General features: G+C 39.0%; 3 protein-coding genes across 3 annotated transcripts in view; 2 read left to right on the top strand and 1 right to left on the bottom strand.

Annotated features, from left to right (window-relative positions):
* The first annotated feature begins 247 nt into the window (after positions 1 to 247).
* On the top strand, positions 248 to 1,992 carry LOC122986225 (prolactin-like). The gene is made up of 5 exons (XM_044357377.1): positions 248 to 436; positions 522 to 700; positions 846 to 947; positions 1,102 to 1,287; positions 1,638 to 1,992. The coding sequence occupies exons 1-5, from the start codon at positions 427 to 429 to the stop codon at positions 1,845 to 1,847; spliced, it is 687 nt and encodes a 228-aa protein (XP_044213312.1). The 5' UTR covers positions 248 to 426; the 3' UTR covers positions 1,848 to 1,992.
* Positions 1,993 to 2,295: 303 nt separating this feature from the next.
* Positions 2,296 to 4,011, bottom strand: dbx2 (developing brain homeobox 2). The gene is made up of 2 exons (XM_044357893.1): positions 3,833 to 4,011; positions 2,296 to 2,868 (listed from the first exon to the last, which is right to left on the bottom strand). Exons 1-2 carry the CDS (start codon positions 3,998 to 4,000, stop codon positions 2,677 to 2,679), a joined length of 360 nt encoding a protein of 119 aa, XP_044213828.1. The 5' UTR covers positions 4,001 to 4,011; the 3' UTR covers positions 2,296 to 2,676.
* Positions 4,012 to 15,274: 11,263 nt separating this feature from the next.
* The window catches only part of nell2a (neural EGFL like 2a), an 80,180-nt gene continuing 78,114 nt past the window's right edge, over positions 15,275 to 17,340 (top strand). Inside the window, exons 1-2 of the mRNA XM_044357784.1 lie at positions 15,275 to 15,713; positions 15,974 to 16,102. Of these exons, the coding sequence (XP_044213719.1) occupies positions 15,662 to 15,713; positions 15,974 to 16,102 (181 nt within the window). The 5' untranslated portion in view covers positions 15,275 to 15,661. The remainder of the gene's footprint in view (positions 15,714 to 15,973; positions 16,103 to 17,340) is intronic.

The raw sequence follows: 17,340 nt of genomic DNA, 5'->3' as shown, positions 1-17,340 counted from the left end.
GGTATTTCAAACTAAAGTTGAATATGGACAGTTGGATAGTGCATTTACTTTTGTAGCTGATTTTTTTAAAATTTCTTATTACAATTAAAAGAAGCATATTTTGACAACAGCTTAGCACAGCAAAATATAAGTTTTTCTATATCCCATACACAAATATGCATTGTTACCTACGATAGACAAATTGCCTAAGCCAATCCACAGTGTGTAGTTCATTTTCTGCCTGGGCTAGTTTTGTCTGCACTTGGCTGAGCAGATTACTAAATGAAGCATGACAGGCAAAGAGAAAAATCATGTTTTTTTTCCCCTTTATAAATCAATTTGCTTAATCAGCAACGTCATCATTGTACGAGTTAGACCTCATAAGAGTAGCTCTGGTGGTAAAAGAACTCTACTAGTCATCTGCTGCTCCACCACAAGAAAGGAACCATGAAAATGGGTAAGATAAAAAAAATCTAATACAAAGTTTTTCTTTATTTGTGAAGTGAGAATGTGTTTAGTGACTTTAAGTTTTTTTTCCTCAGTTTGGTTTACTGTCCTTATACTGGTGCACCTGGAGCTTTACATGAGAGTTGGCACTGCACCAATCTGTGCCTATGGACCGGCTGGATGCCATGTTCCTTCCCTGGCAGATCTCTTTGACAGGGTCATACAACAGTCCTCCAGAATGCATGGGATCTCCAGTGATCTGCACTCTGAATTTGTGAGTCCTTTCTTTCGGGCCTGACATTGATCATCCATCACCATCCATCACCCTTCGTCCACAACTGTCATCAATCACCTTTGTTTGAGTTGGCTATTTTTGAGCTCTGATATCGCTGTGTGTGATATGTTTGTCTTCTACGCAGGAGCAATATTTCTTTCCCAGCAAGAACCTCATAGGAAAACGTAAGTGCCACACATACGGCATACTAACACCTGATGACAAAGAGAATGCACAGAGGCTAGGAGTGAGTATTCATGTTATTAATATTACATATGGTTGTGGCTATTCATACAAAATGTTTAACAGTTAAAGACAGACAGATTATTTTTGGGGGGAGGGGGGCTAGAATTTAAATCTTCTTTACAGCTTAGTTATTTAAGCTATTCTTTCATGTGCAGCGAGAAGAATTGACAGAGGTGATCCTAAGGCTGCTGGGGGCTTGGGGTGACCCCTGGTCACAACTCCACCAGAGCATGTCTCAGGATCAGAATCAAGACTTCAACCACTACAGCTCCAACAAGGCACTGGAGATTAGTGATATGGTGCACGAGCTGAGGGATGGAGTGGCAAAAATGGCAGAGAAGGTAAGGGTCCGCTTACGACTGCTGAGCTTGTAGATGTGGTGGGTGTGTGGTAATATCTAATACTAATTGTATTCATTGTCATTTAAAGAAAAAATATTTAAAAGGCTGGATTAATATATTGAATGTGTTTGCTTATTTGCAATGCAGTTAGAATTTCTCTCTTTGTATTCACTGCAAAATCTGAGGCAAATTAGCTACTGTATAACGTTTACTGGGAGTAAGTATAGAATTGACTTACAGCAAATTTCCACAATGTTTATGTATTAATTTTAGGTTTGTATTTCTGCCATTTACATCACCTGCATGCATTCCCTGAAAGAATTTGTTAAATTTTATCCTGTCCACCTCAGATGAAGCTACAAGGAGTGCTTGGTAACACTGTGGGTTACATCTCTTCTGAGAGTCTGGTCCCCTCCTCTGCCTTTTCCTTCTACAAACGAGGAGAACTCAACTCCGTTGACCATAACGACCTGCTTTACTGCTTCCGGAGAGACTCCAACAAAGTCAAAAATTATCTCCGTATCCTGAAATGCACCACTCTTCCTGAACTGGACTGTTAATTATGATATCATTTGCTTGTAACTACACTTCATGTGCTTGTATTCATTATAATGCATTTCATGTGTATATTTTCTGTAGAGGACTGCATGCACCTGTGTGAGTGAATATAATTGTCAGAGGTAATCAAAACAAATTTTCTTTTAAGCACTGATCATAAAAAGGTTAAAAATAAAAAAATAAGTAAACCATTATCTTTTCTGGTCATCTTAATGGATTGTCTGGTGCACATTCATTGTATTTAAAGAAATGGAAAATGGTGTTCTTTAACATTTAAATGGTTTTGTTCTAGCAGGCCTAACAGTAAAAATAAGCAATGTGGAAGTCAGCATTCACTGAAACACTTTATTTACAGTTGATCTAGGCATTCAAGATCAGGAAAAAAAAACTATTTACAAAATATACCAAGTAAAATTTGATTTAAAAAAGGATTTGGATTATGAGCAGAGTATTAGTGTAAAGCTTACCAAAACATGGAAAATAAAAAAAAAAGTCTGATAATGCAGTAAATGGAGCGACTCATTTGTCCTTTTAAGCGATTGAAATTACAAACGAAGAATCTTTCTTGGAAAGACTTGTCAGTGTAATAACCATGAAATTGCTTACTGAGGCCAGTGAAACGCAATAAGATGATTGACTAAGCAGTTGAACCTCATTACATTTATGACGCAACAAAGCAGTTACATGCATTGAAAGAAAAGTTAATATTGTCATTGTTAGTCTTCACAGTATTCCATCCACACAATGTTGAAACCCTCTCAGTCCTGTAGCTTTTTAAAGCTGTTTGTGGATGTTAGAGTCTCTGGTAAACTTTCCGCTCATTGCAGCACCTCATGTGTCTCTGGCATTCTTCTGTAGTGGTGATTTATCTGACTTTGCATCAGTGTGATTCTGTGATGGTTCTTCCTCCTCCTGAGCGAGACCCCGGGCCATGAGCTCATCCATTGGGGAGCGAGTGTTATGAACCTCCTTCTCCTTACAGTTCCTCCACTTCATTCTGCGGTTCTGGAACCAGATCTTGACCTATAGCATCAGGAGAGTGGATAGGCATTTTAGTTTAATCTGTGTAGTTCATTAGTTTTTAGCTAAACTAGTGGTGTGGCTCTGAGGATGGCAATGTTGGTTTGTCAGTCCACTGCTGTGGTCCAGACTGAAATATCTACTATTTGATGGAATGCCATAAAATATTGTACAGACATTAGTGTTCCCCAGAAGATGAAGCCTGCTGAGTTTGATGATCCTTGATTTTTCCTCCAGTGCCACCACTAGGTTCACATTTGTGGTTTTGTGTGACATGTCTTGACAACAATTGGGTTGATTGCCATGAAATGTGGTACAGATGTTTCAGGATGAATTGCTGTAGCGCCACCTTCAGGTCAATTTTTTAACTTGTACTTGTAATACTTTGGTTTATGACTGAATACCTGCAAAACTAATGACATTCCCATCAGCCTCTGCTATACTTTGTGGTTAGTGCTAATTTGCAAAAGTCTGTGACATTGGTGAACAGGGTAGATATTATACATGCTTTGTCATGTCACCATGTCAGCATTGTCATTGTGAGCATGTTAGCATGCTGACACTAGCATTTAGCTCAAAGCACCAAAGTATAGCCACACAGTACTGTACTGTGGCTGTAGTCTTGTTAAGCAAGTATTTAGTGTTTTTGTAGACTTTCAGTCATATACTCAGATGTATTGAAATACAATAATCTACTAATAAATAATCAGATATATTAGAGGCTGAACAGAGTAATCACAGCCAATTGTTCACTGAATGGGTTGGATTTTAAGCTGTTGGGATTTTGGTTCCTTTGACAAGGCTTGCAGTTTCTGAAGGAGAGGAGTTTGGCTGTTACTTAACCATGCAACCCTGGACACCTTTAAGCTATTAAAGGAAATATTTCTCACTGCCATGTGCCTCAAAAGTACACCTTTTAGGATCAGAAATTACTTCGTCAAAAATTAAGTAATTCATACTTGATTACCTGTGACTCCTTGAGACTGAGATCAGCTGCCAGTTTGTTCCTATCTGTCTTGCTGATGTACTTCTGTCTTCGAAAAGTTTTTTCCAGCTCCTTCCGTTGTTCCTCAGAAAACACAGCCCTCCTAAGGATCCCTCTGCGTGATTTAGGACTTATATCTGCAGACCACATTCGAATATTTGCTCCCTCTGAAACATAAATTGAAAAAATATATATTAATGTTGGTGTGATGACTTAAGCTACTATGCCAACATCTTGATTGATCGATTTTCTCTCTGGCCCATGTGCAAGTTGTTACAATCCTAAAATCAAGTGTAGCTTAATTGAAAACGAGTAAAGAGGGTACAAATGGAGGCACAAAAGCACAAAATCAGATTCTGTCCACAATCAATATGTAGTTTACCAACCATACCACATTTCCTACCTTTTCAACTCAAGATCATGCCTGTATTTGTCACACTCACTTTATCACTCACTTTCAATCTTTTTTTTCTTTCCATTTGTCCAATTTAACAAACTGGGGGTGACTAAAGAGAATAGAAAGCCATTTCATCTGAGAAAAAAAGGATTTGGTGAACTGTGAGGAACAATCCCACGCTGCTTCACTCACAGGTGCACGCACAACAAAAGTCAAGTGGAACAATTTATCCAATCCATTCAACGTTGCCTTTTTAATCTGTACGACAAATCTGCACATAGACCACCTCTAGGGAGCACATAACAGGTTTGGACATGCTTCTCACTTCTCTATTGGGACTCAATGGCTTTCACTTAAATAGCTGATTACCAGGTCATTCCTGGGCAACGTGTGTGTCTACCCTAGTGGGCCAACTATAGAGCCCTGCGGGACACCAACAATAGAGCTGTTCAATGGAAATGCCATTACTCGATGGCTCAGTGGCCCAACACTAAATCTTTTCACTTGCAGGTATGAAGGCAGTTTGTATGTGAAGATGAGCTCGAATAAGTCTATAAAAGTCACTTTTATTGAATGCTTTATGTCCTAGTCAAGAGGTCTCCAATGGGGAGGAATGAGAGTTGAAGGACAGGAGAAAGGAGGGGGGTCGGTGAACCAAGCTCTTTAGCCACACAATGGCTGGGGGATGTTCCTGGTCCAGCCCTCTTCTGCAGAGAAATGGGCAACTTTTTTGTGCTTAGCGGAGTTCATTGCTGCAGTGAAAAATTGCAGTGAGGTCGCGTGTGGATGGTGGAGTGAAAGTGCCAATTGGTCACGGCCAGACTTGGCATTGTTGTGTTGCTGGGCACTGTGGGAAAGTGTCAACCTACCAAGAGGACTCAAGGGACCGGTGGGATGAGGGCTTTCTGATTTGTGCTATTTTCAACAACTCTTGACAGGCATCATAGGATGCAGCAACTAATAACTTCCAATTGCTTTGGGACAATGCCAAAACAAGACAACTGCTAGTCTTGATTAATACTAAAAGAGTACTAGAAAGCACTACTACTCTATACAAGTCCAAAATTATATATTTAAAGCATAATTAATTCTAAAATTTAAGCATTTCAGGTGCAATATGACTCTGTTGGATGTTTTCAAATGCAGCCTGAAAATTAAACTGAAACTGTTGGAATTCACAACTAAACACATTAATATGCTGAGGGAGTACTAAGCTTTGAAACAATCTGCCTTACTCAGCGCTAAGAATCCACACCTGGTAATTATAATCTTAATATGACAGAGGACAAGATGTTTATTAGCTCTGCATATTTGCGCTAGAAAAAGTGTGAATTTGCAAGTACAAAATAGGGGGCCCCAGGGACTCTTAAAAGCCTTGCAACCCACCCCTCTTCCCCGTCCTAAACAGCCGTGAATGCTTATGAATAGAGCTGTGCAGAGTTGAGCGGAGAATTAGCTCTTTGGCATTGCATCAGTAATTAGCTGTGGAGAGCATGGGAGACCCTGCTGCTAATGCTTAGAGAGTAGCTGAGGCATTGCTGATGAGGCATAAAACACTCACTGGAGAAGACAGGAGGGGGGCTGGACCCTCCGCAGCATGCCAGCAGATACTGTGGGCTCCGTAGGAAAACACTACTCAGCACACCTGCACAGAGAGATAAGTACAGTCAGATATGGTCACGTGGTAGCCAGGTGTGATAGGTATAATCCACAATGGTGTATACCTGGATTACTGCCAACTTCTAGGGGAATTTGGAGTCTTACTAATTTTTACTGTGTTGTTTCCTTTTCTATCTGTATTTTTACAGCAGTACTAAGCTTCAAGTGATGCACACAGATGAACCCTCAACTGTTTTATTTGTTATTATATTTTAACAATAATAATAATTTTATTAGAAAAATGTGAAAACTACCTATCTAAGAGACAGAATCTATTTACTAATTATGTTTGAAAATGAATTACTTAAATAATATTAGGGCAATATTAATGAACATTTCATTATTGGAAATTTCACATAACTTTAAAATGTGCATATGTTCTAAATCATAAATCTAAATCATTACATTTAGCTTTGCTCTAAATTTGCAAAGTATTTCCTGTCATTGTTATTGTTTATCAAGACTGGGAGAATCTGATCTGTTATGAAATATAAAAGTTATAAAATGTTATTTGCTACTAATTTTCTTTCATATTTCAAATTAAATGTCATTAAATTCTTGTTAAATTTCAAAGCACCCAATCATTTCAAAAATCAAATTTTGCAAAATTCTTATTTAAGTGAGAGAGACTGTCCCATCAACCATTTAAACAGTTTACACAAACCTACAGTATATTAACATTTGAAAATATAGTTAATAATTTAAGTTATGGAACTGAATGATGAATTACTTTTCAACATTTTCCTGTGATTCCTTATACTGAATATTTACTGCATATGTTCTATAAATTGTTTTATGCAAGCTATAAAGTAATATGTTTTTTTTGCTAATGATTAATCTGAGGGGTATGAAAATGTACAGTATGTATTTTATCAGGTTCATTTACAAATGAGACCTCTTAATTGTGTCCATTTATATATTTATGCACTGATGCTGCATGAATTTTCTGGGTCCTTGTTGTCTATTGTATTTGGTATCATGGAGGGGAAGTAAATTTATTATTGGTGTTGACTTTTTCTGTATGCTATGTTAGCTTGATCCACAAATGTAAGCTGATAAATATGAGCATTTTTTGATTGCAATTATCTCTTGGGGCCTGTAGGATCTATTCATAGGGACCTACTTAATTTTATGTATGCAGTGTTGATAAGGTAGAGGTAAATTTGATTATTGATATACATTGATGTAGTGTTTGCCCATTGGAATTTTGTGAGGTCTTCTTATGTTTATTATGAAGGTTTCTATTCCTTTATTGATGCTGATTGTTCACATGCCATGTAAATATATCCCTACAGGTTCATCTTTTTTGATAATGCATTTTATCCTTTGGGGTCTTCAGCATTTATTTTGTAGTAATCAACCCATTTAATTTTTTTTTAGGTACATTTATGATTGTCACTATACAGAGCGTTTTACTTTTCCAGCTCCATGTATGATATTGGAGACTGTTATATAATTAATTGATGTTTGGTATTTATGCCTTCCTATTGCAAGTGGGGAATGTGATTGGTTGCAGGCTTACAGCCACTCCCTACTTAAGATGGCTTTTTATTGTCACAAACTATTTGCCTGATGACGGTCTAGTGCCAAAACATTGCAAATAAATGTATCATTGCTAGTTAGACAGTGTGCTACAGTGCGCATAATATAACATTATGTTTTTCCTTACTTTAGTAGTATACAGTAATATTTGCTCGGAACTTTTGCAATAGCAAAGCATGGACATTTCAATTATTAATAGTTTTTCTTGATTTTGATCAATTATTAATAGTTTTTTAAAAAAAAATCTGTTTTATGGCAGTGAATCAGTGACTCCTACCAATGAAATGTGACATCTCTTAAAGGCAAATATGCTTATAATCTACCAAGTTGAATTTAAGACCTATAAATTACTTCAAGCTTAAAAATGGAGAATGTTTATCATTTACATTTATCATTTACATATTTGTAATATAAAGTGTTGGAAAGAAGAAATAAAATATATTTTTAGGAGAAAATATCGCAATGCAAAACATCTGAACATGCTGTCATTGTGTAAATTTGTAGCTTCACACATTTAAGACCTTTGACATAATCTGAAAATTTGCTATTTCTTTAAAAAGTCAATCTTAATAAAATCATCTGTTTACCTGAGTGTGGCAGAAGTGGTCCTCCTAAGTCTTTCACCGACTGTGGACCGTGGGCCTGGCTTTGGTAGGCTCCATGCTCAGGACCCCAGGTTCTCCTGGGACGTTCACATGTTGCTCGTATCATGTGTCCACCTGCCACCCCTTCTGGATGGGCTGAAGATGTCTGTGACTGCAGCAGATTGTCAATAAGAAAACTCTTTCCTGAGCTCCCGAAGCCCGGTAAAGCAGGAGGAGAACCAGCCATATTCCTCCTCGAGCAGCTCTGAACTGAGACCATCCTGTTCACACAGTGACCCGAACACTTGAGTTCCCTCTTCAGCAGGCACAGCTTAGTGACACTAAAAACTCTTTTAATCCCTTCTTGAGTGACCAGGCCAACTTCATTAAACTCTGAGGAAAACAAAGGTTCTCTGCTCTTCCTCTTTCGGGCCTACACTTTGCTACAGGGCTGTGTCGTGATTGGCTGAGAGGCTCTAATGTGCTTCTCAATTCAGATAAGGCTGGGGTCCTTTCTGGAGGGGCAGAAGGTGGGTCTGGCTCATTCATTATGTCAACTAGCCTATTAAATGATAGACATCAGAGACAATGAACTGCTGGCCAAAGTTTAACATGCACCAAACAGTCTTCTCCAGTAGTAAATAGTTTTCTCTTTTCTCCAGCCTCCCTCAGAGCTTCATTGTGCTTCATACAAACCCCCGAGCAGTTCATTTGCAATGGGCTTTTTTCTGTTTCATTTTAGAAACTCTGCTCTGTGAGCGTTGTCTTGATTGCAAAATGATTTAAAATAAGTCAAGTAAATAATGTTGACAAAGTGATATAATCAAAGTGATACATGCAGAGCATTTCTCATTCAAATGGCCAAAAGCTCGGGGGAAAAAACAACTTTTTGTCTGTTTTTAAATGAAATATTCCTCCTTTTACATTTCCTTCCCCTATCATGCCCCTAAAGATTTAATTCAAATGTAATTTTGATGTCATTTGAAATAATTTGTTATTGTATTGTATTTATTGGGACGATGTACAGTTTTAAACATGAATGTTAACATTTGATGTACTGCACCAGAGTTAGCTTAAACTTATTTTCATCTGCAGTCCCTTACAATTAAAGCATAAAACAGCACAATAACACACATTACATTAAGAACATTACATTAAAATCATATACTAAAAATATATTTCAATATATAAAATCAAACACCACTTGATGCGACTGTGCTTCATTTGCTACTTAGGCTGGGAAAATGAACAATGTAAAATGAATATTGTGTCTCTAGAAAAGTGACAGGATTACTGTACTTAAAAAAACACCATATCATGGACAAGTGAAGTTCTATTAAAATAGAATAGAATATACAATATGCAAGGCATATAGAACTAAAGACCTCCTTCCTGCCTGTTACTTGTTCAGTTTTGGTCATTTTAGCATTCTAATTTGCGTGCCAATCAGTCAAAACACTTTACATATACAAAGGGGTTAATGTCCTGGTAAGATTCAGTTCTAGGTCAGCAGAGAGAGAGCCAGTGGCACAACCACTAAATTTTTTATAGTGCCAGTCTCCAGTAGGAGGGTATACATCATGCTGCATGTTTGAAGGTTGAAACTGTAATATAAAAATGGTCACACAAACACACACGCACATGCATGTAGTGATGTTTTGATGTAAACACATCCAATGAGAGGCTTGTGTAACCTTTCACACTGCAACTAATGATCCTCAACATCATAATAGAAAGACCAACAAGAGGGGCGACAGACCAAGAGTTTAGGCACAGTAAACAGGCATATCCACACTAGTCAGGGGATTTGGGGGGGGGCGGCGGCAAGGAGCTCCAGTCTGCGCGTGTAGATACCTCATGCTGAGCATGGAAATTGGCCCAGACAGCTCGGCCTATTGTGTGATGGCCAGGGAGCCAAAGGTTGCTTGTAATCAAATTTGAGGTTTTATTCCTCAGACTGGTGGAGAAGGCATAGCGCTCTGTCACACGATGAGTGTTAGCAAGTCTGTGTGCGATATCTACTTTTGTATAGTGAATGTGTGTTAACATGCTCCACATAGATAGTCCCCCAAGGCTTTTTGTTTGGTGGAGAGTCATTTATTTTTTGACACACAGAGAGAAAACAGGAGGGAATCCCACACTGCTCTCTAGTGTTATTAACTGTATTTGTTTATTCTTTGGAGGGATCCTGATTGCAGTCAAGGTATGTTTTGTGTGATAACATTTTATTTATACAGTTCTTTACCCCTAAATTAGCACTTGAGCAGAAAATATTAAACTGTGGCAATTTTAAAAGTTACGAGTGCCTCAGAACTCATGGTGACTCTCCTTAGAAATTCATGTATTCCTGTTAAAATCATATAGGCTATTTCTGTGTCCATTGAAATTTTGGCTGGAACCAATCTCACACGACTTTAAAAGGCATTGCTAAGAGCGTATCGTCATTAAGATTCACCACTTCGTAATTAGCCAGATTCCAATAGAGCTCTCCAGGAGAGGGAGGTATAATTAGGCTATTCTTAAACAGTAGGTCTTGGAAACACCCTGCAGCAAGTTCATGTGAATTTATTTGATGTCCATCTCTTTTAAGAAATGGAGGGAAAAAACAGGGTTCCCTTCATTCAGAATCCTCACAATGGCCCTGTTGAAAGCTAGCACTCTGCAGACCGGCTGAGATCCCTTTTCTCTCCTTTTTAACCCCACTAAAGCTCTTAAAAAGATACCGGCCCATTGCACACGCAATTGATATTCCACCACTCGAACTTAATATCGTGAATGGAGGGCCAGGCTCCATGAATCAGGAAGACAATGCGCTTAGCTTAGCAGCAAACTGGCACTTTGTGTGCGGTGTCTGTGTCCCAGAGGAGGAAGTTTCTAATGTGAGCCTCACAATTGTGTGTCTATAGAGTTCTAATGAGCTTCTGTGTGCTGAGTGAATGGCTGCAGGCTATTCACCGTGAGGGCCCAATGAGCCAGCTCACTGCACACATTCACAATAGGATCCAGGGGGAATGGGAGTGGCTGTGTGGACCAACTGGACTACATGGACAGTCTATAAAAGATCAACATACATATAATCATGTTTCGACTAAGAGTACGTCTACATTGAGCCAATTACATCTAAAAACACATCTTATCGTCTCATTTCAGCCCCCTGTCCATACTAAGCTGACAAACTCTACAGTGGATAAATGTTAAAACGCCAGCTTGGCGTTTTGGTGCGTACAGAGAAGATCAAGCTTTTGCAAAACAATGACGTAAGCCCATCTGTGGGGTTGTGTGAGGAAACACGTCAGAGTCAGGGTTAGTTTTAGAAGAATTTCATTCGCTATCCCTGACTGTCCGTGACACTGTAAAACTCCAGGTCAACATTGGTGTGACAAAGCGTGAATAAAGACTGCGTATCATGAGCTTCACAAAGCTACTTCTTGTTGCTCCACTGCCATTTGAAAACTGCACGTAACCAAAGCCAGTATAAAAAGACACATAACCTTATAAAAGGGACACAAAACTCAACCATATTAAATGAAAAATCTCTCACATTTTTCTCAACATTTTGATTGCCAAACAATAATTTTCTGTCTGTCACAATGTCAAACGTGGTGGTGGATATGTATGTAATGGGCAGTCATATCTTTCATTTGGTTTTGTAATGTGCAAAAATTTTTAAAGAAATAAATACTCTTTATGGTACAGTGTTCCATTAGATACTCCATGTGATGTATTTTAAGAAGACATTGCCACCGTACTACATACTTTTCAACAAATCCAAAAGAGGTGTCATTACCATCAGCATAAAAATAAACCCTTTCTTGGCCCAACTAATTATCCAGACTAAATATCATTTAGACTTTGAAGGATAACCTGGAGTACAAAGTCTATTTTCTCCTATTTTTTCCTTCTATTCTGTCAGTCTTTGTTGCAGCAACTTTTTGTTGCCTGCATCTCAGGTCATCAAATATTTAGGTCTGGGATGGTCCAAGGGTGACACTGCCTGCCTGACCTCAGTACTGCTCCACTCTGATGAGAGAATCACTGCAATTCACTGCCATGCACACAAGATGGCACTGAGAGAATGAAGGCCTCCTGTGTTTCAGGAAGGGTGGATGAAATGATAAAGCTTTATCTAGCTTCTGGAAATCTGGTCATTTTTGGTACTTTATTTTTTTTTAATCAGCTACTTATTTTATGTGCATACATATCTTCTTGCAGTTGTTTCTATGGATTGCTCGTCAGTTTGTAAGTCTAAGAATTGAAGTTTTTTGTGCTGTTGTACTTCTTATGAGTCATCTTATCAGAATAGGAGCATCAAATGCTTGGAAACTATATCTATAATAACTGTGGTGAAAGCTTTTTTTTATCATATTTTTCATATTTATCTTGCTTTTTAAATGAATCATAATAAGTCAGAGCGCTGTGAATGAATATTAAACACATTATTGAGCAGACAAATGCAATGAATCATTAGAGCGAACAGTTTTTGATATGACTCATGAATGTCAGATGTGAAAGACAGGCAAGGTCACTATAATAAGGAATTATGCAACAAATGAATCCCAGGAGAGCCCTGAGGGAACAAGAAGGCCAGTTTCTCTGCTGTTCGTTTAAATCCTGGCATGGCTCCTGCAAGCGATTCCATTAAGTCTACGGCATCGGTATATCTTTTTGGTGCAGTTATGGCCAAAGTGAATAAGCCCCTGAGAGATCTGTTATGCATCACCCATCTGGTTCTTTTACAGTTGAATGAAAGGACTTCTACTGTTCCACTGTCCTTGCCCTAAGAGACTCGGTGTGTGTGTGTGTGTATGTGTGTGTGCGCGTAGAGCAAGAGTAGAGGTGTGTGCTGGCACTATGTGCGTTTATTACTTTTCATTCTTGGCTCAGCGCATGCTTTAATGACTCTTATTTTCCTGATGGCACTTTAGGAAATGACAACTTGTGGGCAATACAAAGTAATTACATTTCCTGTGTCTGGACCCAGAAGAAATCTAGTGTTATTAATAATGAATAGAGGGTTGGAGGCCCTCTCACATAGCAGATGTGACACTCTACCACTGCATGGAGAGGCACTGCTTGCTTTTGTTTTATTGACAATAGCCACCCATTAGCCACACACTGTGGACCTACTGTATGAACGAGCTATCTGAATCGCAGACAGATAAGAGCCTATTTGTCAAAACAACATCCGTTTTGCATGAATCATGAGTCAAACAAAACATGTTATTGGGATGAATCAAAACTCTGCTGAACTGGATGCAGATTGATATGACAAATATGTTGGTGTTAATCTGGAGTCCTTAGGAAGGAACTGAGGCCCCGCACAGGATCTGGAACTGTCCCCAGAATCATATCTGCTGGCCTCCACTTGTCAGCCTACTTCAACAGACCAGCACAGCCAACAAAAGACTTTCCCAAACATCCAGGGATTGGCTAGAGTTTGTTGTGGAGTTTGGATCGCCTTTGAACAGGCCATTACGAAAAAGCTTCAATTCATGTCCATATGGCAGGAAATTTATTAGGATTCAGGAAAAATATAACCATTTATCGTTCCTTAAAAAAAAAAAAAAAACAATCTTCACTAGTGTGGCATGGCTGCAGATAAAACAGTTATGTTTCAAAATGTTAATTAGTCCCCTGGATAAAGTGGATGCAAGACGAATAAACAAATATTCAAAGCACAAAGCATCTGCGCTCTATAAAAAGGCATTGACAAGGCTGAGTCACACAGGCAGCCAAGCATTCCATTTTAATTCATTTTCATACCACCTGCCACAAAGCCAAACTTCAACTTTATTGGCTGACTTAACTAATTGAAGGAATGAAACTGCATGCTTACTGGACGTCATAACTCTGATCATACAACGGTTCAAACATGTATGGCACTCTGGTAAACTTGCTGGTATTTTTTTTTTATCAACCTCTATTCTTTATATGAGAACAGATGGTTTGAAAGAGGAGTAAAGGAAGCCATCTATGTCAAACTGGAACAACCATTCCTGAACAGAAGAGGGGGGTTGCGACACCACTTATCGGCTACTTATAATGCCGTCCTGACATCCCTTCTCAGGCATGTTCACACCAATTTGGACTTTAATTCATGAAGCTCTAGACTCTCACGACTGCCGTGTGACCTTGACGACCAACGTGACCTCAAGTAACATCAATATTAACCCACCAAAGAGGTTTAAATGCTGAGGGACTCTCCACCTGTCATTAGAACAGATGAAGCCTCTGGATGAATGCTGGAACATCTTCAAGACTAAGAAGTCTTAAATCCAGACACAGTACTCAAAGTAATGTCGTACCTCTAGATCATTTTATATCTGTAGGCTTTTATTGTAACCAATTAGTATCAAAAGGATGAAAAGTATGATGATAAAACATCCAAAAATATATATTAATGCTTATATTATGTATCTTTTTACTCTTTAAAACTCAATGAGCCACTGTTAGAGTCATTACAAACTCTTGCTGTGCAGCTAAACATTGTCAAAACCCACAGGACTTGTAACTTTGAAAATGATAACAGAGAGCCCAAAGTTTCCCAAAATACTGAATATATTGGGCTGAATAGTATAAAACATTTACAATTTCAAAATTAACAATTCACAGACTAGAATATTCTCATTTGATGGAATGATGCAGCCATAAATAACATCTTGGGATTGAAAGGTTTTCTCTGTATAAGCATTATATAGCTCCAATGAAGAACTAGAACAAACTGATACTAAATATACCATATTTATGATGCGGACAGACAGTGTTGGATAAGAAGATTTCCAACTTTTCCAGCTACTCCAGGATTGGGTTGCAACACTCAGTTATAATGTAAATCTCTATATAGTGCCATTCAATCAAAAGCAATCAACTAGGTAAACTATAAATCACTGAAACAGCACGTTCTGTGAATATCTAAGTTTTAGGGGGCAAAGCAAGAGCCTATATGTAGTCTATTAACTTCCGTGATAATACTGAATGTTATCTGGGTATGACAGCATTTATTTATGCATATGTGAGGAAATGTGTCTGTTTCAGATGTAATTCAGAGTGAGAGGTTGAGGTTAAAACCCAATGCCTAGTCATTATCATTTAATTACTAGCCTATTAGAAACTTTATTCTTCATAGGCGTGGTTGCTATCAATACCAGTGTTTTAGATTTTTTTTCCCCCTTCTGTGACCACAAGAGGGCTTCATTGTACCTCTTTCTGTCTTTCTCTCTCTCACTCTCGAACAGGTTTCTCTCCTCTCCCCTCCTCTCTCCTCACTCCTCCTTCAGCAGCCGCAGCTCTTATTCACGCCGCTGTAGGAGCGTCTGTTGAGCTGCTGAGGCAGAGGCAGCTCGCTTTGTGCATCCTCTGTTACCACCTGTGCCGCGGATGGTGCTGATGGAGCAGATCTTGCGTTACATGGAATAATTTCTACATCATTGCTATTTCTTTTTTTTCTCCTCCGGATTTGCTTTTTTTTTTCTCGCATCATTGGGCATCTAAAGTTGTGATGATGCCTCCGCTCAGCATTTGGGATTGGTAATATCTGTGCGAGGGTGATACATCATTCACATGTGATTGAACAATACTGTCTATCGGAAGTGGACAAAACATGGACTAATTTTTTTTTATATATTCACCATGGGATTATTACAGCTATTTCTGGTTCTCGGCATATTTTGCGCCTCTTCAGGTAGGACACAGGGCTGTCACTGATTGCACAGTAATCTTATCTTCCAACACGTCACCTATAAGATGAGATACATGTAATTAAATTATGTGTTGTTTTAGATAATTTGCCACCTAGGCTTGTCCTTGTCAAGCGGCTTGTACACAGTGCAGTAACCTCCCATCTCTTCCTCTGACAGCAGCAGGGATTTTTTTTTCATAGTATCACAGGTGTCATTGCCTGATAATAACAATAACAACAATGTTTTTGTGTCTGCAAATTAGTTGTAGGTTTTGGGGTTGACCCTGCTCTGCGCATCAGCGTGTTTGATGAACTAACGCTTGGAGAGGGCTTTGATGGAGTTACTCAGGTCCAGGGCTTCCACAGCGAGTCTAGGGCTTTCCACTTCCAAGGTACAGTAACACACACTCTTTGTATTTTTCGTTCTTGGATGGTTGATTCTCATGTGAAACAATGCTGACCAACACTGCTTTTATGAAAACTGACTGTCACAAACATTGCTGTCCTTTTAATATTTTTGTTTAAATAACTTGCAAGACTGACAGGGTGCTGCCCACTAATCCACAGATCAGCCCGTCTAGTGAGATGCCTGAGCTTTTTCTGAAAATGTCAGATCATTTGATAATACTGTAGCCCATTTATCTGTATTTAATTCGTACGGTCCATAAAGCAGCTGTGTAAGAGACTGTCTGCTCCTACGTGTGGAGGATTTGCAGTTTTCCTCTATAACGAGACTGTTCTTGGGGACCCTCAGACTGCCACCTGCCCAAACAAAAGGCAACATCAGTTCCTTGTGAAAAAGTGGGGTGAGCAGGGCAGAGCAGAGGGGGAGAGATGGGTGGATCACGCGAAGAATCATAGAAAGACTGAGCATAATCAGATTAGGCAAGGACAAAACCCTGTGTTCACAGAGATGTATGATGTGAGTCTGGAGCATGAATGGGCCCCCTGCTAGAATTTACCCATTTGTGATCTTCTGGAGTGTGTAAGCAGTCTTAACAGTTTCTATACCCAAAATATGAATGGGTAAAAGAGTAAGATGTCCATGTTGTCAATTGTATGTAATTGTGTGTAGGCTATCTGTGGCATTTAGTAAATGGCACTGTGCAAAATGAAGTTGTCAAAGCTGCAGTCGTGCTTGACTTTTACACACACACACAGTTTTTCCAGTGTTACAGTGATCTTTGTCATTTGATGTCAGACAGTCATTACAATCCAAATGAGACTGTTAACAGCCCCATCACAGGGATGGAGATGTCTATCATAACTCAGCCAAAAGTGGCAACAGAGGAAATTGTTTATGGCTCCCTGAGATCAGTGGCAAACCTAAAAGACATGGCAACATTCAAATCTTCACAAGGAGGATCTCAACACAGATCACATAATGTACCAAAGTGACAGTGTTGTTTTGGGACAGAGAAACACCACAATCATTTGTCGACTTTTCTCTTCTCCCTCCTCCTTGTTGATATCTTCTAATCTCCCTGTACAGCCGCTGAGACAGCAAGCAGCACTTCTGCATGGAGCAGCAACTCCAGCATCTCTGTGAAGGCAGGCCATTTGATGTCCTCTGTGTAGACAACACTTAGAAGTGTTCTACCCAGGCAGGTAGCGAGAGGGAGGGACGGAG

The sequence above is a fragment of the Thunnus albacares genome, chromosome 7 (assembly GCF_914725855.1).
Source record: "Thunnus albacares chromosome 7, fThuAlb1.1, whole genome shotgun sequence".
Classification (NCBI taxonomy): domain Eukaryota; kingdom Metazoa; phylum Chordata; class Actinopteri; order Scombriformes; family Scombridae; genus Thunnus; species Thunnus albacares.
Note: the sequence above shows the minus strand (reverse complement) of the source record. Positions and strands in the feature narration are given on the sequence as shown.

Bases quoted from the DNA above. Each gene is read 5' to 3' on its own strand.
- dbx2 (XM_044357893.1), bottom strand. From the start codon at position 4,000: ATGTGGTCTGCAGATATAAGTCCTAAATCACGCAGAGGGATCCTTAGG. The intron at 2,869-3,832 runs GTAATCAAGTAT...CTGATGCTATAG, and splicing joins TCAGTCTCAAGGAGTCACAG to GTCAAGATCTGGTTCCAGAA.
- LOC122986225 (XM_044357377.1), top strand. The intron at 701-845 runs GTGAGTCCTTTC...TCTTCTACGCAG, and splicing joins GTGATCTGCACTCTGAATTT to GAGCAATATTTCTTTCCCAG. The intron at 948-1,101 runs GTGAGTATTCAT...TTTCATGTGCAG, and splicing joins AGAATGCACAGAGGCTAGGA to CGAGAAGAATTGACAGAGGT.